The 23,925-nt window shown below is 37.6% G+C and overlaps 1 protein-coding gene across 2 annotated transcripts in view; it reads left to right on the plus strand.

The window, feature by feature from the left end:
* Nucleotides 1-1,342: 1,342 nt before the first annotated feature.
* Nucleotides 1,343-23,925, plus strand: part of LOC133616108 (lactadherin-like) — a 38,220-nt gene continuing 15,637 nt past the window's right edge. For both annotated transcript variants that reach the window (XM_061975209.2, XM_061975210.2), the window contains exons 1-7: nucleotides 1,343-1,481; nucleotides 12,666-12,791; nucleotides 12,881-13,012; nucleotides 18,020-18,133; nucleotides 21,900-22,081; nucleotides 23,114-23,269; nucleotides 23,357-23,501. In XM_061975209.2, the coding sequence (XP_061831193.1) occupies nucleotides 1,421-1,481; nucleotides 12,666-12,791; nucleotides 12,881-13,012; nucleotides 18,020-18,133; nucleotides 21,900-22,081; nucleotides 23,114-23,269; nucleotides 23,357-23,501 (916 nt within the window). In that variant the 5' untranslated portion in view covers nucleotides 1,343-1,420. The remainder of the gene's footprint in view (nucleotides 1,482-12,665; nucleotides 12,792-12,880; nucleotides 13,013-18,019; nucleotides 18,134-21,899; nucleotides 22,082-23,113; nucleotides 23,270-23,356; nucleotides 23,502-23,925) is intronic.

Consider the following 23,925-nt stretch of genomic DNA (forward strand, 5'->3'; position numbering starts at 1 on the left):
CGCAGGGCCAACACAGATAGACAGACAACATTCACACTCACATTCACACACTTAGTGTTGCCAATCAACCTATCCCCAGGTGCATGTCTTTGGAGGTGGGAGGAAGCCGGAGTACCCGGAGGGAACCCACGCAGTCATGGGGAGAACGTGCAAACTCCACACAGAAAGATCCCGAGCCCGGGATTGAACCCAGGACTACTCAGGACCTTCCTATTGTGAGGCACTTGCACTAGCCCCTTAATATCCAAATAATAAATACACTTTTCATGCACAGACAAGTTGCAACACATAGTCATTTACACCAGTAAGAGAAAATTGAAACAAACAAAATATGCATGCACGCACATGCAGCACTATTGCCAATAACAAAATATGGCATTGCACTGAGGATTAACGAAAACATTTTTTTTTAGATTAAATAAAAATTAACATAATCAATAAAATAACATAAAACATAATTTAAAATAAAATATAAATACAAAATTAATAAATAACTAAAAACATAAAATCATACCAAATACTTTAAAAATGGGATCCATTACTTCCCTGCTTGGCACTCAGCATCAAGGGTTAGAATTGGGGGTTAAATCACCAAAATGATTGTCGGGCGTGGCCACCGCTGCTGCTCACTGCTCCCTTCACCTCCCAGGGGGTGATCAAGGGTGATGGGTCAAATGCATAGAGTAATTTCACCACACCTAGTGTGTGTGTGATAATCATTGGTACTTTAACTTTAACTGTAGTAATTATAGCAATATAAATTACAGAACCCAAGAAGAATTTAAAAAGCCTGATGAAAAAGGCGGCCTTTAAGCTTTTTAATATAGACTTTTGTCAATATCATATTTATTTCGACGTTTTGTTTCAAAAGCCTCAGTCATTTTGTATATGTATAGTCAGGGGACAAGCGGTAGAAAATGGATGGATGGATGGATAGTCATATAGTCATAAACAGACATCCATCCATCCATCCATTTTCTACCGCTTATTCCCTTTGGGGTTGCGGGGGGCGCTGGAGCCTATCTCAGCTACAATCGGGCGGAAGGCGGAGTACACCCTGGACAAGTCGCCACCTCATCGCAGACATAGCAAAGGATAATCACCCCAAAATTAGTGTCCTCCATATAGTCACATTATGTATAGTCTTATTTAATTCCTGAACGATTAATTGTATGTGGTAAAAACGCACTACTAAAAAAAAGAGTAAAACAATAAACACATAAATTCAATCCCCACTTTATGACCAGAGGTCTACGCCCTTTGGATGACGTCACTTCCGCATTGGGCTTTACCATTCGTTTTCCTTTCGGTTCCGGTAGAATTCCCATTTTTCCAGAGAGCACTTGAATGCAGCAGTAGCAGAAGTTCTGCTATTCGCTTCACTCTGAACAAACTTGACTGAACGAAGAGGAAAACAAACATGACAGGAAAAGCTCTGTTGACTGCTTTCACCTTTCTGATTTGCCTATTTTCTGTCACAGGTAAGATTCTTTAACTCACCTTACATGGGACGTTTTGTACTTTAATTCTAACTTCATTCAAATCGTTGGAGTAATTTAGAAAACGTTTACACGGGTAATCTGAACTAGTACAAACTATCTTATTTTTGTGGGAAGTAATAGAAGCAGATCATTGATCATTTATATAAAGTCAAAATATTTTTTTGATTAGACAGGTAAGAAGCTTTAATGTTTTTTTTTTTAAATAGTTAAATGCACATTGAGAAACATCTTAAGTTTACACAATTCACAGAATTGTGTAAATTTATGATCTATCCATCCATTTTCTACCGCTTGTCCCTTTCGGAGTTGCAGGGGGTGCTGGAGCCTATGTTGAATTAAATTCAAATTAAATTAAATTGAGTTTTAACTAGGGGTGTCAAATTATTATTTTGTTTGAAATCAGATTTATCACATTTTGGAATTTGAATTAATCATTATTAATTACAGAGAATTACTCGCGTGCATAAGTAAAATTTGCAGAGAAAAAGACCCCAATATTTGTAAACAAATGCACATTTTTGTCAGAATGTCATACAGGAACGTTTTTAAACATTTTACTTGATTTTACATGGCATTTATTTGCATTTATTTCCCCACAGTTTTATCTAAAGTTTTTTCCAGTCTGTATTTTGCCAGCCAGCCCACAAGTCTAAGTCTCCCCACTCATTTTTGCACTGACACATGCATTGATCTGATCACTGACCGTATACATATAGCAATTAAGGTAAGACAGGTCCTATGGTCAAATAAATTGCATGATTAATCTAATTGTGTTCATGATTAATGTGATAATTTCATGTGATTAATCGCATAAGTTAACTTGTTAATAACTCTGACAGCCCTAGTTTTAACATATTTCTGTTACGAAAGTTGTTTAGTTCCTGTATTTAGGTGTCAAAATTTTTCAATTAGTAGAGAAAAAATAAATAGGATAGATATCAATAGATCGATCGTTTCGAACAGTGGTTCACAAACGTTTTTCCAAGTACCACCCCAGAAAACCCCTGGCTCTCCAAGTTCCACCATAATGACCAACATTAAAATACAGTAGCGTAGTAGGCCTAAGTATTCATTAAAAACAAGGCAGAGCTTTTATTCAACATGTATATTTATTATTGTTGGCCACTGTAACATTACACACAATGCACAAACATCATCAACAATGATACTCCATATGCAGTATATATTTACCGACTTCTTTGGCGTACCACAAATGGTACCTCGTACCACAGTTTGAGAATCACTGGTTTAGACAGTCAAGTAAGAAAAGAAAGAAGGTTATGAATACAATTGTATTTGGAACATGCATACAGTTACAATATGGTACATTACATATTTCCAGTTGTTTACTGACAACAAGTCCGAAAAGATGTAGGCAGAAGCAGAGCGAAGAATGGTTACATGAATAAAAAGGTATCAGTACAATAAGAATAGTTTTAATGACCAATTCATAGAAATAAGTTAAAGGGGAACATTATCACAATTTCAGAATGGTTAAAACCATTAAAAATCAGTTCCCAGTGGCTTATTATATTTTTCGAAGTTTTTTTCAAAATTTTACCCATCACGCAATATCCCTAAAAAAAAAACTTCAAAGCGCCTGATTTTAACCATCGTTACAAACACCCGTCCATTTTCCTGTGACGTCACATGGTGAAGCCAACACAAACAAACATGGCGGAAAGAACAGCAAGCTATAGCGACATTAGCTCGGATTCAGACTCGGATTTCAGCGGCTTAAGCGATTCAACAGATTACGAATGTATTGAAACGGATGGTTGTAGTGTGGAGGCAGGTAGCGAAAACGAAATTGAAGAAGAAACTGAAGCTATTGAGCCATATCGGTTTGAACCGTATGCAAGCGAAACCGACGAAAACGACACGACAGCCAGCGACGACGAATTCGGCGATCGCCTTCTAACCAACGATTGGTATGTGTTTGTTTGGCATTAAAAGGAAACTAACAACTATGAACTAGGTTTACAGCATATGAAATACATTTGACAACAACATGCACTTTGAGAGTGCAGACAGCCCAATTTTCATCAATTAATATATTCTGTAGACATACCCTCATCCGCTCTCTTTTCCTGAAAGCTGATCTGTCCAGTTTTGGAGTTGATGTCAGCAGGCCAGGGAAGCTAGGGTCGATATTCTTCTCTTGATCATCTTCGGTGGCATAAGGGACGGTGTGAGCCAAGACATCCAGGGGGTTTGGCTCGCTCGTCTGCAAGAACAAACTGCCGCCATTGCTTGCCGTGCTACCGAGGTCCTTTGTCCCTGAATTGCTCACACACTCCGGCAGATTCAATGGGGGTCTGGCGGCAGATTTCTTTGACTTTATCGTTGGAAATGCATCTGCTTTGAGTGTCGCAGGATATCCACACATTCTTGCCATCGGTAAAGCGTGCGGAACAAACGTCCAATTTCTTGCCACTTTCGCATCTTTGGGCCACTGGTGCAACTTGAATCCGTCCCTGTTCGTGTTGTTACACCCTCCGACAACACACCGACGAGGCATGATGTCTCCAAGGTACGGAAAACAGTCGAAAAAACGGAAAATAACAGAGCTGATTTGACTCGGTGTTTGAGAAAATGGCTGATTGCTTCCCGATGTGACGTCCGAGAGCGAATATTAGAAAGGCGTTTAATTCGCCAAAATTCACCCATTTAGAGTTCGGAAATCGGTAAAAAAAATATATGGTCTTTTTTCTGCAACATCAAGGTATATATTGACGCTTACATAGGTCTGGTGATAATGTTCCCCTTTAAAAAAGTATTGGAGTTGGAATTTGACATAAATGTGCTACATTTCTTTAAATATGTAAGAGTTTCCTGTTTACATGTAACGTTCTGCCTGTGCGTCTCTTAGTTCCGGTGCATCATTTATCGCTCTTGTGATTGATTTTTAGAATGATCTGTTGCTTGTCAGACCCATGCTGTCGTTTACCCTATATTGCCACGGGTATGTTTCCGGATAAACAAGTACGAGATATTCATAAGACATTTCGAAAGTACATCTGCAGTCATGTTGTTGTACAATACTTACCCCGGTTGTCCCGGAGGACATGTTTGTGGTAACAGTATGAGGTGCTACAGATGGAGAGAAAAACAGCGCCATACGTGGCGCTGTCTGGAGCCAACAAGAACAGCTGTGTGCTCACCTAACTCAAGATCGACCTGGAAATGTCCTGCCAACTTCACGCACCTGCACACACACACGCACATCATGGTCGCGTGACCTGACAGAAAATAGCACCAAACATGTCTGGGCTGTTGAGAATCTCATTGGCAGCTGTGTTTGCATCCAGCACCTTCTGTTGCACTCATTCACACATCCTGATGTGTTGTTGTTTACGGGAAACACTGTCATGTTGTGTAACTGCTCTTTCCTGAAAGAGCTCCCTGCTTCTCTCCCACCTGGTTAATCCTGCAATCTCTTAATCCCGACCACACACGGACACACTGCTGCTTCATGTTTGTGTCCGTTTTTATTGTACAGAACTGCATGTTTGCATATTTGCAGCAGGTCATTTCTAATGACTTGGCAAGTACACAGTGAAATTATTGTTAAGATTAGGGTTGTCCGATAGTGATATTGATATTGGGTATCGATTGAATATCAGCAACAACAAAAAAAGTATAATTTTTCATGTAAAATCGCTGATACAATCAATCCTGCAGCACATGTATGTGTGCAAAGCTGAACAGTTCACATCTTCTGGTTCTCCAGTAAGCACACAGTGTTGGTATTTTCTTGTATTTTACTGAAGCCAGTACAAAAGGTAAACTGACAGTGGTTTTCTGAAGTGTTCCTGAGCCCATGTGGTGATATCCTTTTTGATGCAGGGATCGAAGGTCCGTAATGTCATCGCTTACGTGCAGTGATTTCTCCAGATTCTCTGAACCTTTTGATGATATTACGGACCGTAGATGGTGAAATCCCTAAATTGGTTGAGAAATGTTGTTCTTAAACAATTTGCTCACGCATTTGTTGACAAAGTAGTGACCCTCGCCCCATCCTTGTTTGTAAATGACTGAGCATTTCATGGAAGCTGTTTTTATGCCCAATCATGGCACCCACCTTTTCCCAATTAGCCTGTTCACCTGTGGGATTTTCCAAATAAGCGTTTGATGAGCATTCCTCAATGTTCTCAGTCTTTTTTGCCACTTGTGCCAGCTTTTTTAAAACATGTTGCAGGCATCAAATTCCAAATGAGCTAACATTTGCAAAAAATAACAACGTTTTCCAGTTCGAACGTTAGGTATCTTGTCTTTGCAGTCTATTCAATGGAATATAGGTTGAAAAGGTATGATTGATGGATGGAGGATTTGTGCTGATATCATATCAGATCCTTATCAGTACCCATCCATCCGTATAGCATCAACTACCTTTATGATTGTATGTGAAAAAGTAGTAAATCCATCATGTCCAACCATCGTGTTGTTTCCAGTATGCAACATACTGTCATTCTTAAAAATGACAGTATGTTAGCAAAACTAGTTCAATCTTTTGAATCTACACATCTGCTTCAAAAGGACTCAATGTCTACTATTTCAAACCCAAATAATCGACTTTTCTTGTGCCCATAAAAACATTTTGAGAAGACAGCTCATCGGTTTCATTGGACCGACCCCCTTGCCCCCCCCCCCAAAAAATCAAATTTCACTGAAAAGGTAAACATGGTAGGCTATAGGCTACTAGGAGCTAGCAGCTACACGACAGCTAGACACATGTAATACGTGTCCTTAATGCTAATATAATCAAGTACCAAATAATTATAATTGCATATTACTTACGCATGCAAAGTCTCCAGGGCAAAAACGTATTGAAAAGTATTTGGTACCAAACGCATCATTTAGCTTACTTGAAATGTTGTGGCCAATGAGTGTTGCCTAAAAAAGAAAATACCACTCCATTTCAACCTAATGACAGACGCTTAATAATAATTAGGATAATGTTTTTATACCTACTATTGTTCTCTGTTTGAGTCATTTCACTTGATCAAGGCTTTTGTAGCATTCTGCGCTATAGAACTAAATAATAAAAAAATATGTATATCCATCCATCCATTTTGTATAATTTGTATCAAATCAATATCGGTACATTACTCACGGCTCCAAAATCGGTACTGGAAGTGAAAAGGTTGTATCAGGACACCCTTTGTTAAAACCACTTATATTGTTTATTGCTCAGTAGCCTGGTGGTTAGATTGTCCGCCCTGAGACTGGAAGGTCGTGAGTTCAAACCCCGGCCGAGTCATACCAAAGACTATAAAAATGGGACCCATTGCGTCTCTGCTTGGCAATCAGCATCAAGGGTTGGAATTGGGGGTTAAATCACCAAATGATTCCCGAGCGTGGCCACCGCTGCTGCTCACTGCTCCCCTCACCTCCCAGGGGGTGAACATGGGGATGGGTCAAATGCAGAGGATAATTTCCCCACACCTAGTGTGTGTGTGACTATCGTTGGGACTTTAACTTTAATTTTTGTCATAAATCCTGATTTCCCTTTGTTCTGCGAGCCACCCAAATAATCATTGCAAAAGGTTTGAGAGATAAATTATGTTATTCAACAAGGCTTGGACAGACTCCACTACGTGACGATACAATAAATATGTTCGTTATTATGATTTTTTTTCTACATTTGAAACACTTTGTGTGGTCTACATTAGTGTTTATTAACCATAGGGCTGGGGCCTACTGTTGGGCCGCCCAATAATTTCCCTGCAGTGGCAAGCAGTTTTGATACACTTTTCAACCAAACAGAAGAAGTCTGGAGCTAAAGTAATAGGAGTTTCTTAAGTGCAAAAATTATGTCTAAATTGGTGAAGCTGTATTTTCATTCTCACTTTAATCTTATTAACCATTTATTTATTACAATCATGTTATTATTTCTTTTTAATTGAGTTATAATGTAGTTATTTTAGCACTGTGTAATTATATGTAAATAAAATTAAAAAAATATATATATATACATATATAAAATGTAAAAATATATTTATTCAGTTTTTGAGTTCTTGCAGTATATTTGATCAGTATTTATTTTTATCAGTTTGAACTAAGGCTTGCTTTTATATCATTTTACAAGGCTTTCCATTTTTAACTGTAAGTAAATTAGGTATAATTATTGAATATGATTAAGGAGTAAGATTACTAATTACTGTAAACGATTTTCCTCTCTGTGGTGGAAAAGTTAGGCCCCGAGGTCCAAAAGGTTAAGAACCACTGAGAGTGAATTGCATGACCTGAATGGCCCCAGAAGAGTAAACAAACACACAGATTATGACTGAAGAGTGACTCATAAATCTGTTTCTTGCCACTCCCATTGGATTTCTTGGATTCATTTTCGCAATCCAATCCAAGACTGTTGTTTTGACAGTGGCAAGCATTTCACAGCAAGGTTTCATAAGATATTTGAAATGCAATTCACTATACAACATGAATTAAACCTGTCATTAACTTTTTGTACAGTTATTGAGTGTTTCCCAGGTGTAATAAGCATTCACACATGTAAGATGCTACACCAAAAAAATCTATATTATTCATTCATTAATTTATTATTATTCCTATGCAAAAGTTTAGTGCGCTCCCCCCCCCCCCCAAAAAATATCCTGGATTACCAAATGTTCCCAGTTTTCCAAGGGACATTTTGCCTATTGAAAATGAATGGGCTAATTTTCAAACATGCACAACTCCCACATTTCTCCTGATTTGAACCATTCCACCATCCACACACTCCACTCACTTTGGACAAGCAAATGACCATTTTCCATGTTCAAAAAAATTCCCGGTTTTCCAAACTCAGCTCCTATTTTCACTTCTTCCTTAAAAGTTTTCACAGTCCACATTTTTCAACCGTTCTTTACCATTCCACCTTCAAAACATTCCTCTTAGTCGGCACAACAAAACGCTCCTATTATTCTTTGAACAAAAAAACTGTTATTACATCAACATTTTTCAACCGTTTTTTAAAAATTCCAACACCAAACCATTCATATCATCTAGGACAATTGTGCTGGCAAATTACCGGTTTTCCCAAAATTTCCAGGACAATCCCATTCAAAAGAATGGACGTATTCATAGTTCTGCAATGCCCTATATTCTCAAAATGTTGTGCCATTTTTAAACCTGATTCCGACCTTTCAACCATCCCCCCACACTACTCTTCCAATATATCGAACGCTAAACATGTTTTCCATATCGCAAAATTCCTGGAATTTCCCGGAATTTTCTCCCCATTGACAATGAAAGGGCATTATACAATCTCATTCGATTTTAATTGTTCCAACATCCACACACTCCGCTCGCCTTGGACATTCAAGCCAGCATGTTTCCCGGTTCAGAATATTCCCTGATTACCCGGAATTACCAGGAACGCCCATTGAAAATGAATGGGCAATGTACAAAAATCTCCACATTTCTCAACCGATTCGAACTGTTACAACATCCACACACTCCACTCACTCTGGGAATTCAAGCAGTTTAGTTCCACATAGGGCTTACGCACATAGGGCATCTATCCATCCATTTTCTACCGCTTTTCCCTTTTGGGGTCCCAGGGGGTGCTGGAGCCTATCTCAGCTGCATTCAGGCGGAAGGCAGGGTACACCCTGGACAAGTTGCCACCTCATCGCAGGGCCAACACAGATAGACAGACAACATTCCCACTCACATTCACACACTAGGGCCAATTTAGTGTTGCCAATCAACCTATCCCCAGGTGCATGTCTTTGGAAGTGGGAGGAAGCCGGAGTACCAAAGGGAACCCACGCAGTCACGGGGAGAACATGCAAACTTCACACAGAAAGATCGATTGAACTCAGGACCTTTGTATTGTGAGGCACATGCACTGATGTCCGCACATAGGGCATTCACACGCAATTCCTACTGGAATTGCAAATTTAAGTATTGAATGTGTTTTAAGCACAATTGTTAAATTGTTTGAGCTGGTTTTGGTAACATACAGTCATTTTTCCAATGGCCTCTACAGTAGACATAAGGACTACATTTTTTTCATGTAAAACGCTGAAGATGGTAGACACAACAAATACATCAAGATGCCCAAATGCATGCATATTTATTTATTTTTTTAATGTATTTATTTACAGACAGATATAGTTTTGTAATTCATTATTGTTTCTTTTGTTAATATCAGCAAAAAGGTCATCTGTAGAAGCACACAGCTTATGGACAGAGACCCACAGTTAAATTATACATCCTCATATAATATACAAAATACAATGCAATACAATACATTTCAAAATCTACCAACCAAATACCTACGGTATTTACAGTTTCATTAATAAATAAAAAAGGAATCTTTAAATCCACCAAATTAGTCTCAAAATCATATTATTCAATTTTGATTAAAAGGTTGCATCTTGAAGATCTGCGATAATCTCATCATACACATATGTCAAGAACAAAATTATGCGACTAATGTGAATTCCTAAACCATAAGGGGCATGAAGCCAAGAAAAATAGATACAGTTTCAAACTGTCAAAGTTAACACATTAGTGCATGTGATTGATGGCATTAACCATGTTTAAACGTGGACTGATCACACAATTGATTTTGCCCACACATGCTCTATTTGTGGATGATTAACTGAAAAGTGGCACGAGTTGCCATATGGTCAGTGATCAAGTCAATGCATAGGTCAAAAAAATAAATGGCGCACATTCAAGTATAACCTTTGAAAAATGTGTATGGAGATCGTGTATGACATTTTGACAAAGAAATTTGCATTTGTGTAAAAATATTGGCGTCTTTTTAAAAACATATAAATTATGCAAGCAGGCAATTAACTGTGATTAATCAAAAAGTGTGATAATTCTGATGTTAAAACTAATAGTTTGACAGCACTAAATAGAAAATAATAAATACCGTTGTCCACTGCAAAAAATATTACATAAAAATAAACCTTTTTTTATTTTTATTTTTTTTTTTACAAATTCGACCCCAATAGTATTGTTTTCACCCAGGACAATTATTGAACACACTTTATTGCAGTGGCCATGCAAAACTATGTCCGTGCATTTAAAGTTCACGCGGTCCAAAATTTATACTGTACATTTGTTTTAGTTCCACTCATTACACCAGTGTTTCTCAACCTTAGGGAAGGGATGTCCAAACTTTTTGACTTGGGGGCTGCATTGGGCTTAAAAAATTTGGCTGGGGCCCAAAAGCGGACTATATATATATATATATATATATATATATATATATATATATATATATATATATATATATATATATATATATATATATATATATATATATATATATATATATATATATATATATGTCTTAATAAGGTTATCCAAAAAATAGTGCTCGATACCGTAGTAGAGCGCAATATATGTATGTGTGGGGAAAAAAATCACAAGACTATTTCATCTCTACAGGCCTGTTTCATGAGGGGGGTACCCTCAATCGTCAGGAGAAAAATCTCCTGACGATTGAGGGTACCCCCCTCATGAAACAGGCCTGTAGAGATGAAATAGTCTTGTGATTTTTTTCCCCACACATACATATATATATATATATATATATATATATATATATATATATATATATATATATATATATATATATATATATGTATATATATATATATATATATGTATATATATATATATATATATATGTATATATATATATATATATATATATATATATATATATATATATATATATATGTATATATATATATATATATATATATATGTATATATATATATATATATATATATGTATATGTATATATATATGTATGTATATATATATATATATATATATATATATATATATATATATATATATATATATATATATATATATATATATATATATATATATATACACACAATTGGTTATTAGAAGTATGTGAAAGTTCAACTCCTACCTTGTTTACTTCCGTGACAAGGTTTTTTAATTAATCAGAAATATCAAGCAGCTAAAATGCGGCAAACATGGATAAATGTGGAGAGCATACTTGCCAACCCTCCCGAATTTTCCGGGAGACTCCCGAAATTCAGCGCCTCTCCCGAAAACCTCCCGGGACAAATATTCTCCCGAAAATCTCCCGATTTTCAGCTGGAGCTAGAAGCCACGCCCCCTCCAGCTCCATGCGGACCTGAGTGAGGACAGCCTTTTTTCATGACGGGAGGACAACAGGGTGACAAGAACTAAATCATCCAGACTAGAGATAAATTGTATTATTATGTTTATCTTACCTAAAAATAAATATATTTATTAATAAAAAAAAAAAAGTAAATACATGTTTACTATATTTTGCTAAAAACATCAAAATCAATTTTATTTTTATTTGTATTTTTTCCTGACTCCTTATTACATCCAGCCATAGAATTATACATTATATATTTTATATAATTGATTGAAATAATTGATTTTAAATTATCATAATAATTCATTTAAAATGAGCATATTTAATTATTAAAATAATTGCTTGTTTATCAACAACTTTAGCATTTTATTCATTACATTTTGAAACTCTCAGAAGCCAAGTTATGTTATATTCCTTAATATTTATTTATGCAAGTTTGAAGTATCAATTATCTAAACACAGTTTTGGTTGCATATTTTCAGGATGTAGATATCTATATATCTATATATAAATATATATATATATATGTATGAAATACTTGACTTGGTGAATTCTATCTGTCAATATACCCCTCCCCTCTTAACCACACCCCCAACCACGCCCCGCCCCACCCCGACCACGCCTCCACCCCCCACCTCCTGAAATCGGAGGTCTCAAGGTTGGCAAGTATGGTGGAGAGAGTGGTCGCCTTTATTTAGAAAAGTATCGAAAAGTACCGAAAAGCATCGAAATACATTTTGGTACCAGTACCGGTACCAAAATATTGGTATCAAGACAACACTACAGTGCACATAAATGGACATTTAAAATATTTATGTGCCAGATTATAGCCAAAGGTTAATTTTTCATGCTTATTTTTTTGCTGTTTTTTATCTGCCACACATAGAAAGCCTGTGCGTGAAAATAATGCATACATTAAACTAGTCCCTGGTGGAAAAAAGGTTGGGGGACCCTGTACTATATGACAGAATATGTAACAAAATTGTCCATATTGACATAATTGTTTGACATTTCTCAACATTTCCCCTAGGTGACTACTGCGAGGTGAATCATTGTTATAATGGGGCGACGTGCGTGACAGGTGTAGGAGAAGAGCCCTTCATCTGCATCTGTGCGGACGGTTTTGCTGGAGACACATGCAACCTGACAGAAACAGGCAAGGCCGCTAAAAAAAAATGTCCTGAATGTAAAAAGTCGTAAATTGAATTGCAAGCTTACTGTCATTATTCGCCTTGCTTCTCTTAGGGCCTTGCAGTCCCAACCCTTGTAAGAACGATGCTTCGTGCCAGGTGATCGCTCCCACCAGAAGAGGTGATGTCTTCAACGAGTATATCTGCAACTGCCAGCCCGGCTTTGAGGGAGCTCATTGCCAGATAAGTAAGCTGATTCCACCATGTTTGTCCAATAATCTTGCTTTTTAGGTGAGCTCAAAATATACATATGACATACAGTATTGAGGTTTTTATTTATAGTCAATTCATATTTTGTGTCTATCTAAACAATAACTTTTCAAAATGCACTTTATTTGACTTCTGCAGGGGTGAGGCTAATAGTGCTAATCAATCGGCCATTTTTTGGGAAAAAGTGCGTGATAGCCATTGCTTAATAATGCCTTAATATGCCGATCTCCTCTGGCTGATAGTGTATTTATTTTTAGTCCCCCGGCTGACAAGCGGTTAACAGCTAATTTTGTGTCTCCATACACAGTGTAGAGACCCTCCCTTAAGTTAATAATAATCACCTCCATTACAGAATATAAACAGCATTTCTTTGTAGCGTAAGTATAATTATCATGTATTATTATCACTGGAGGACGAGGCTAAACATGTTACACACCGAGAGAAAGCCAGGAGCAGGCATGCTAATGGCTAAGCTTGCTTGAAAAAAAAACTGAAGAAATACTGTAAGTGCATAGTAAAGCAGAAAATAAGTAGCCATAAACAGGAAATTAGCAAGTAGATTAATAAGAGTTAGACAGGGGATAGCAGTCAGCATTGTCACAGTCAGTAACATGACTGATACTAGAGTTATTAGGCTATTATTGTATTTTCTAAAAAAAAAAAAAAAAAAAATTATGCTTTTGTTCATAAATTTAAGGAATAATTCTCTGGACACAGGAAGACTTTGAGGGAAACACCACAAGATTTAAAACAGTAGTAAATAATGGTTTTTGCTTTTGTTTAGCTATTGTGTACTCTTGGCTTTGTTTTGCTCAAACAATTGTACTCTATGTAATAAAAGGGATTAAGGAACTAGTGTGAATATTGTGTTGATATTGTTGAACTGTCAATAACACTCACTATAAATGAATAGAAAACTTTACAGTTAATACATGTTATCGGTATCTGTATTGGTATAGACCGGTATCGGAATCGGCAGCATAAAACCCTGATCGTGACATCCTTACTAATAGCAAATGGTGGTTTTCTCCCATAGTGTACATGACTAAGATTTCGCCATGAGGGCCGTGTAGTCAGCTCCTGCAGTGGTTTTATGAAAGAGCCTCATTCAGGGTCCTCTGTGGTCATTCAGTTTGGTTTATTAGCAAAAAAAAAAAAAAGCTATCCAAGTCTCTTAGCATGCACACCTACACAGGTTCTTACAGACTTAAGCTTGACCAAAAGAGATGCAGTACTACTCCTCAGAGCAATGACCAAGTTACTGTAGCTTGGTATCATTGCAAAAAATATTTGTGGAAAATGAATGAAATACGGAAATAAGAGAAATCAAATAAATATTTAAAATTCTTATAATAAAAAGTGTATATTTGTATTTTTTATATTTATTTTATTTTTTCATATTTATGTATATATATTATTAAAAAATACATATTTTCTGATTAATGTGAATGGTTTAAGATAGATGGACAGCAGCCACATTTATAGACAGTACGATCAAAAATAAAATAAAGAAAATAAAATAGAAGCTAAATTATTAACACCCTATGTATTATTCATTATTATAGTGTCAACACTGTGTAATCAGAGTATACATGTAAATGTGCAAGGTTTGAAATGTGCAATTGTGAAGATACTCTTTAATATTATGTTTCAACAGGTTTGTCTATATGGGGTATCCAAACGTTTCCACTGAGCCGCGATATTTGTATATATTTTTTAAAAAGCCTAAGAAAAAAGTTTTTATTGTAAGTGTAGCCTTTTATTTTTACATTGTGCATTTTTGCTATATATTTTCCTTCTTTTTTTTGGTTTCATTTTGTTTTAATTAGTTTAATTTCAATATTTAATTAGAATAATTAATTATAGACGTCATTAATTAATTAAAAGCTATTTTTTTAATTGCTTGACGGCATTAATATTTTATTGTACATTATATATGTGTATGATACATCCATCCATTTTCCATTTTGTACCGCTTGTCCCTTTTGGGGTCGCGGGGGGTGCTGGAGCCTATCTCAGCTGCATTCGGGCGGAAGGTTCCCTCAATCATACCTGATGATTGAGGGAACCCCCTCATGAAACAGGCCTGTAGAGATGAAGTAGTCTTGTGATTTTTTTTCCCACACATACATATATTGCGCTCTACTACGGTATCGAGCACTATTTTTTGGATAACCTTATTAAGACATATATGTATATATATATATATATACTGTTTGATGTATATATACTGTATATGTATGTATATATATATATTGTGTATATATATATATATATTTATATATATATGTATATATATATATATATATATATATATATATATATATATATATATATATATATATATATATATACATACATACATACAATATATGTACATATATGATATATCTGTATATATATATACTGTATATATATACTGCATATATATATATATATATATACATATATGATGTATATATGTGTATATACTGTGTATATTACATATACGGTAGGTTGTGAGTTCAAACCCCGGCCGAGTCATACCAAAGACTATAAAAATAGGACCCATTACCTCCCTGCTTGGCACTCAGCATCAAGGGTTGGAATTGGGGGTTAAACCACCAAAAATGATTCCCGGGCGTGGCACCGCTGCTGCCCACTGCTCCCCTCACCTCCCAGGGGGTGATCAAGGGGATGGGTCAAATTCCACCACACCTCGTGTGTGTGACAATCATTGGTACTTTATACCATAAATAAATATACATACATACACACATATATATATATAGGCTATATAGATATACATAATAATTTACTGTACAAAATAGACCTACATTGCGAACAAATTCCACATTGTAGGTCAGTATTTAGCATATGTGTGTGTGTGTTTGTGTGTGCGTGTGTTTGTGTGTGCGTGTATTCAACAGTGTGATTGCTGCTCTCCTGTACCATTCAGTCCTGCACCTCGATGTGATGAGTCTGTGACTAAGAGTAGAAAAAAAAAACCCACATAGCTTGATGCTATTACTAAAGAGGCCCACAGTAGACAGGCTGACCACCAATTGTAGTGTTTGTGGAATACTCCCTGCACCAGTTCTAATTCTGTGGCACACGTCATGCAGGACTGATGCTGTGGTCAAAGCATGAGGCTGAACCCATTTGTTTATTCAGACTACAGTCGTACTGAAAGCAGTATTAGTGCACAACATCTAATTTTTTGTATAATCTGCTGTAAATCCTTGATTTTAGAGCCCTTTTCCTGGTAGGATCAAGTGTTTCTCAGTTGTTGGTCAGAGCCATACGCAAGATTTGTTTCTAAGTTTTGAGCAATCCTCTTAGTGTAACAAGAATTGCACGGATCCATGTGGCATTACGTCAACCTCTCGTCTGCTTTAGCCGTCTTTTTAGGCCAAGTGGGTATTGTTACTTCATGATGTTTGAAAACTGAGTGCCACCGAATATAATCACCATGTCCACAAAGTGCACACGGCGCCTCCTCTGGTTATTCCTATTATTATTGTCATTTAATTTATTGTAATTGAGGATGGATAGAAAAACATTGTACTTTTTTCTTTCTTTTTTTTCCCTTTTATAGGGTTGGATTAGAATTACTAAAAACATTACCAATTTAAAAAAAAATAAAAATTCTAAACAATTTAGCATCCAAGCCAGTAGTACATACAGTATACTGCACATTTAGCAAACAAACAAGAGAATAAAATGAATAGTTTATTTTTATGAGTTTACCCTTACTAAAACTCTTGAAGTGTGTGAATTTTATTTTATTATTTTGGGCTAGTGTTGTCCCGATACCAATATTTTGGTACCGGTACCATTACCAAAAATGATTTCGATACTTTTCGGTACTTTTCAGTACTTTTCTAAATAAAGGGGACCACAAAAAATTGCATAATTGGCTTTATTTAACAACAAATCTTACGGTACATTAAACATATGTTTCTTATTGCAAGTTTGTCCTTAAATAAAATGTTGAACATACAAGGGGAGTTGGGGGGTGGCGGACTGGTACTTTTCAGAGGCGGTATAGTACTGAATATGATTTATTAGTATCGCGGTACCATACTAATACCGATATACATCAGGGATGTCATACTTTGCCGTCATCGATACATTGTTACGTCTGCCTGTGTGTTTTTTTTTCTTTAGCTGTGACATTCAAACTTGTAATGTTCAGTCCAAAAGCGTGAAAAGCGCTGCCTCAATACGACAAAATGAAATGGCTCTCGGTGCCTAAACCTTGACAATCTTTGGTCACTCAAGGCGTGTCCCAGCAGGCACAAGACATTGATACATCGTTGATTATACATACATGTCCTTTAAAACTGACTTTGAAACAACGTTGCAAAATAGTTATATTTATAAATTGAGACAACGTTGGTGTCTAACTTTGGATCCATGTTGTTGGTTGGTTAGTATTGAGAAAAGGGTCTGAATACCTTTGTACATGTCATTTTTTATTTTTTTTTATTTTGAATAAATTAGCAAAAATGACTACATTTCTATTCATTTATTTTTTTGTCATGATAGGGTGCTGAGAAATAAAGGGAACTTTTTGGATTTTAGCAAATGGCTGCAATGATATTAAGAGTGATACATTTAAAGGGGTCTGATTACTTTTCGTACGCACTGTAACTTTAATATATTTGATTAAATGTCAGTAAAAATCCAATCCACTTTATTTATATAGCACATTTAAAAAAACAATAAAAGTTTCACAAAGTGCTGCACAAGAGTTAAAACATACATACAAAGACAGTCAATAATATAAAACATTTAACTATAAAAATAATACATGCGTTAAAGAAAAGAAAATAGACTAAAATCACACAAGGAGCATGTTTGCAAAGTATTGGCCAATGGGTGTTTGGTGTGCCACCCAGTGGTGATTTGAGGCCATTACATCGTCCTAATGATGTTTTCTGACAAAAAGAGGAAAACAATGGTCAATTTAATAATGTTGTCTTTTCTTCCTTTTTTTCAGATGTCAACGACTGTGCAAACCGACCGTGTAAGAATGGGGGAATGTGCCGAGATCTTGAGGGAGATTACTCGTGTCAGTGCCCGTCGCCCTATGTTGGGAAGCAGTGCCAACTTCGTACGTGCAGCTCACACATTTAATGCATTTATTTTTATGTTATTACACTTCTCTGGACAGATTCACCAGTCAACACAGTTTTGATTAATTTCCACTATTTAGAGTGGCAAATGTAATTACATTTATTTTCAAAATGTAGGCCAAGTAAAACAAGTGATTGTTTTATTTAGTAATTATTTAGAATTTATTGCAAGTCAAACAGCATTGCACATAAAATTTGCAATGAGCAGCAAATCACTTAGTGCAGAGCTGGGCAAATATTTTGAGGGAAAAAAAATTGTCTGGGGGGGGCCAATGCGTATGTGTGTATAAATTATATATACACATTTAGCTGTAAAAATCTGCTGTACAGCATGTGTGTTTGGGTCCATTTTTTTCAGGAACACTAATTACCATGAGTCACATTTGTCCGGTAGAGTTGTAAAAACTTCATGACAGACCACCTCAAAAAACGGAATGGAATTTTACAGTTTTTCACTGAGTGGGACACCGAAAATGTACATGAAAATAAAGAAAGGGAGATTTAATTTAAAATATTAACTATGAACAATAAAACACTGAATATTAACAACATCACTCCTCTTTTACTTTTCAGACAGTATGAGATATTAGCACTTTTATGCAGAACTTTGTTGGAAAAATCTTCTTCCGCATCTGTTTCTGACACACTTTCGAGCTGGCTGCTCTGAAAACAAACCCTGCCCACTCTGGTTTGTGCCTCGTCTGAGCTGCTGTGACGTAGATTACCGTAATAACTTGTCTAACACTGCTTTGCACACTCTTGGCATTCTCTCGATGAGCTTCAAGCACACCTGTGAAGTGAAAACCATTTCTCTTGAAGCTCATCGAGAGAATGCCAAGAGTGTGCGAAAAAGTAATCAGATTAAAAGGTGGCTATTTTGAAGAAACTAGAATATAAAACATGTTTTCAGTTATTTCACCTTTTTTTGTAACGTACATAACTCCACATGTGTTCATTCATAGTTGTGATGCCTTCAGTGACAATCTACAATGTAAATAGTCATTAAAATAAACAAAATGCATTGAATGAGAAGGTGTGTCCAAACTTTTGGCCTGTACTGTATATGTGTGTGTGTATATATATACATATATATATATATATATATATATATATATATATATATATATATATATATATATATATATATATATATATATATATATCCATCCATCCATCCATCTTCTTCCGCTTATCCGAGGTCGGGTCGCGGGGGCAGCAGCCTAAGCAGGGAAGCCCAGACTTCCCTCTCCCCAGCCACTTCGTCCAGCTCCTCCCGGGGGATCCCGAGGCGTTCCCAGGCCAGCCGGGAGACATAGTCTTCCCAACGTGTCCTGGGTCTTCCTCGTGGCCTCCTACCGGTCGGACATGCCCTAAACACCTCCTTAGGGAGGCGCTCGGGTGGCATCCTGACCAGATGCCCGAACCACTCATCTGGCTCATCTCATCTGGCTCCTCTCAATGTGGAGGAGCAGCGGCTTTACTTTGAGCTCCCCCCGGATGACAGAGCTTCTCACCCTATCTCTAAGGGAGAGCCCCGCCACCCGGCGGAGGAAACTCATTTCGGCCGCTTGTACCCGTGATCTTGTTCTTTCGGTCATAACCCAAAGCTCATGACCATAGGTGAGGATGGGAACGTAGATCGACCGGTAAATTGAGAGCTTTGCCTTCCGGCTCAGCTCCTTCTTCACCACAACGGATCGATACAGCGTCCGCATTACTGAAGACGCCGCACCGATCCGCCTGTCGATCTCACGATCCACTCTTCCCTCACTCGTGAACAAGACTCCGAGGTACTTGAACTCCTCCACTTGGGGCAAGATCTCCTCCCCAACCCGGAGATGGCACTCCACCCTTTTCCGGGCGAGAACCATGGACTCGGACTTGGAGGTGCTGATTCTCATCCCAGTCGCTTCACACTCAGCTGCGAACCGATCCAGTGAGAGCTGAAGATCCTGGCCAGATGAAGCCATCAGGACCAAATCATCTGCAAAAAGCAGAGACCTAATCCTGCAGCCACCAAACCGGATCCCCTCAACGCCTTGACTGCGCCTAGAAATTCGGTCCATAAAAGTTATGAACAGAATCGGTGACAAAGGGCAGCCTTGGCGGAGTCCAACCCTCACCGGAAACGTGTCCGACTTACTGCCAGCAATGCGAACCAAGCTCTGACACTGATCATACAGGGAGCGGACCGCCACAATCAGACAGTCCGAAACCCCATACTCTCTGAGCACTCCCCACAGGACTTCCCGAGGGACACGGTCGAATGCCTTCTCCAAGTCCACAAAGCACATGTAGACTGGTTGGGCAAACTCCCATGCACCCTCAAGGACCCTGCCGAGAGTATAGAGCTGGTCCACAGTTCCACGACCAGGACGAAAACCACACTGTTCCTCCTGAATCCGAGGTTCGACTATCCGGCGTAGCCTCCTCTCCAGTACACCTGAATAGACCTTACCGGGAAGGCTGAGGAGTGTGATCCCACGATAGTTAGAACACACCCTCCGGTTCCCCTTTTTAAAGAGAGGAACCTCCACCCCGGTCTGCCAATCCAGAGGTACTGCCCCCGATGTCCACGCGATGCTGCAGAGTCTTGTCAACCAAGACAGCCCTACAGCATCCAGAGCCTTAAGGAACTCCGGGCGGATCTCATCCACCCCCGGGGCCTTGCCACCGAGGAGCTTTTTAACTACCTCAGCAACCTCAGCCCCAGAAATAGGAGAGCCCACCACAGATTCCCCAGGCACTGCTTCCTCATAGGAAGACGTGTTGGTGGGATTGAGGAGGTCTTCGAAGTATTCCCTCCACCGATCCACAACTTCCGCAGTCGAGGTCAGCAGAACACCATCCGCACCATACACGGTGTTGGTAGTGCACTGCTTCCCCTTCCTGAGGCGGCGGATGGTGGTCCAGAATCGCTTTGAAGCCGTCCGGAAGTCGTTTTCCATGGCTTCCCCGAACTCCTCCCATGTCCGAGTTTTTGCCTCCTATATATATATATATATATATATGTATATATATATATATATATATATATGTATGTGTGGGGAAAAAAAATCACAAGACTATTTCATCTCTACAGGCCTGTTTCATGAGGGGGGGTACCCTCAATCGTCAGGAGATTTTTTTTTTATATATATATATATGTTTATATATATATATGTATGTATGTATGTAAATATATATATATATATATATATATATATATATATATATATATATATATATATATGTATATATATATGTAAATAAATATATATATACATATATATGTAAATAAATATATATATATACATACATATATGTAAAAAAAAAAAAAAAATTATATATATATATATATATATATATATATATATATATATATATATATATATATATATATATATATATATATATATAATGTCCATAGCTGCAGCCCTAAAATCAATTGTTTCTCACCTTCTTTATCAAAGAGCTGGCCTGCAACTTTCATTGGTTAATGGTGGATTTTTTGTTATTATTATTCATAACATTATTTTTCACTTGGACTCAATAAAAAAGCACAAGACTAATTACTAATGCGTGGGATTCTTTGATTGGGCACTCCATTTTGCTGTCCTGTTTGTCACACGGGATGGTTAACCGTACGATAATCAAGACAAAGTTTGGCGAACTGTTTTGTCAAAAATAAAATCCAAAACGTAAGGCATAGAAAAACCAAGGCACCACAGTGTTTGATATAATAATAAAATGACTACATTTTAGGATGTATCTCCCTGCTGGGCATGGAGGGCGGTGCAATCGGAGAGTCCCAGATCTCAGCTTCGTCCGTGCACTACGGCATTCTGGGTCTTCAACGCTGGGGCCCGGAGTTGGCTCGGCTCAACAATCAAGGCCTCGTCAACGCCTGGACGTCGGCGACCAATGACAAGAATCCCTGGATACAGGTAAGAGAAGCCTCTTAAACAGATCTACACAATTACTGTGGTACCTACTACTACCTCAACATACAAGCTTCATTGGTTCTATGAGTGCTTAACTCAAAACACTTTGATCTAAAATCAATACCTCCCATTGAAATTAATTGAAATCAATTTTAACATGTAAACATGCCTTTCAAAAAGAAAAACACACTTTTACATAAAACAATATTGAATAAAAACAATACAATATAATGTACTACTACCAACTAAAGTACTTTCATTAAGTAATGTAATATGTAATTATAATGTACAGCTTTTACCTTGGAGGTTGGACTTCTACGGTATCGCCTTCCAGCTGCTTCTCTGTCAAACACACCATCAGCAGCTTCTCCATATTTTCATGGATAAATGCACTCGCTTAGCTATCATTTTGCCAGTCTTGGCTGGCGTTAGACTCATTTTGCATCAGTATGGTGCAGACTAGCAGTGATACGCTCAAATTGCTTAACTAATGTTGATTATTCATTTATTTGATTTGATGATTTTTCTTCTCTGCACTCTCCTTCACTTTGCTCCCATGGTTGGAAAACAAAGTTATGTCCATCTCTAGCTATAAGCTAATGCTGGGTAATAAGATCAGATGTTTTGGGTGTGTTACTGTGACATTTGCTCCACTACTCATGGGGCGGGATATCCATCCATCCATCCATCCATCCATCCATCTTCTTCCGCTTATCCGAGGTCAGGTCGCGGGGGCAGCAGCCTAAGCAGAGAAGCCCATACTTCTCTCTCCCCAGCTACTTCATCCAGCTGTTCCCGGGGGATCCCATGGCGTTCCCAAGCCAGCTGGGATACATAGTCTCTGGGCGGGGATATTTGTAACGCACATTTTTGCTTGTAATTTTAAAGCATAACAATTAGCAGAGAGACAGTGCTTATCTCAAAACAGTCTTAAGTTGCGGTAGAACTGTAAATGCCTTTGATGGTTCATAATCAACCCGTGTTTCCACCTGTTTGTGAAGTGATGTTTAATCTCATTCCAATTGTTCACACCAGATTAATATGCACAAGAAGATGCGTCTGACGGGAATAATAACTCAAGGTGCCAGTCGGATGGGCACGGCCGAGTACATCAAAGCCTTCAAGGTGTCGAGCAGCTTTGACGGAAAGACATACAGCCCATTCAGAATGGACGGACAACGGCGAGAAAAGGTCCGACCTCCTGCATTAATTATAAAAAAAAAAAACCCAGTGTAACACACATTGATTTATACTGTATTATGTCATTGTGTATTGCAGATTTTTGTGGCCAACACAGATAACGAGAGCACAAAGACCAATCTTTTTGACCCTCCTATTGTGGCTCAGTACATCCGCATCATTCCCGTCGTTTGCCGGAGGGCGTGCACCCTTCGCATGGAACTGGTGGGATGTGAACTTAATGGTAAACACGGCAAAAACACGCATGCAGCTCATGTCTGATAACAACGCAGACATATGAATAATATCATAAATACTTTGTAATACACTGGTTATCAAATGGGGGTACTTGAAGGCACTCTAGGGCAGGGATTCTCAAACTGTGGCACGGTACGCGAGCTCCATCTAGTCGTACGCCCAAGAATCACTAAATTAAATGTTCAAATGTAGTGTTACTGTTCAAACTGTGTGTAATGTTAGAGTGGCCAAAAATGGTAAACATATTTGTTAAATTAAACCTCTTCTTGTTTTTAATGAATACTTAGGCCTGCTATGCTACTATATTTTACTATATTTGATCATTATAGGTTACTTGGAGAGCCATGAATTTACCATGAATTGATTTACGTGGACCACGACTTAAACAAGTTGAAAAACTTATTCGGGTG

Source organism: Nerophis lumbriciformis, linkage group LG15, assembly GCF_033978685.3.
Source record: "Nerophis lumbriciformis linkage group LG15, RoL_Nlum_v2.1, whole genome shotgun sequence".
NCBI lineage: Eukaryota > Metazoa > Chordata > Actinopteri > Syngnathiformes > Syngnathidae > Nerophis > Nerophis lumbriciformis.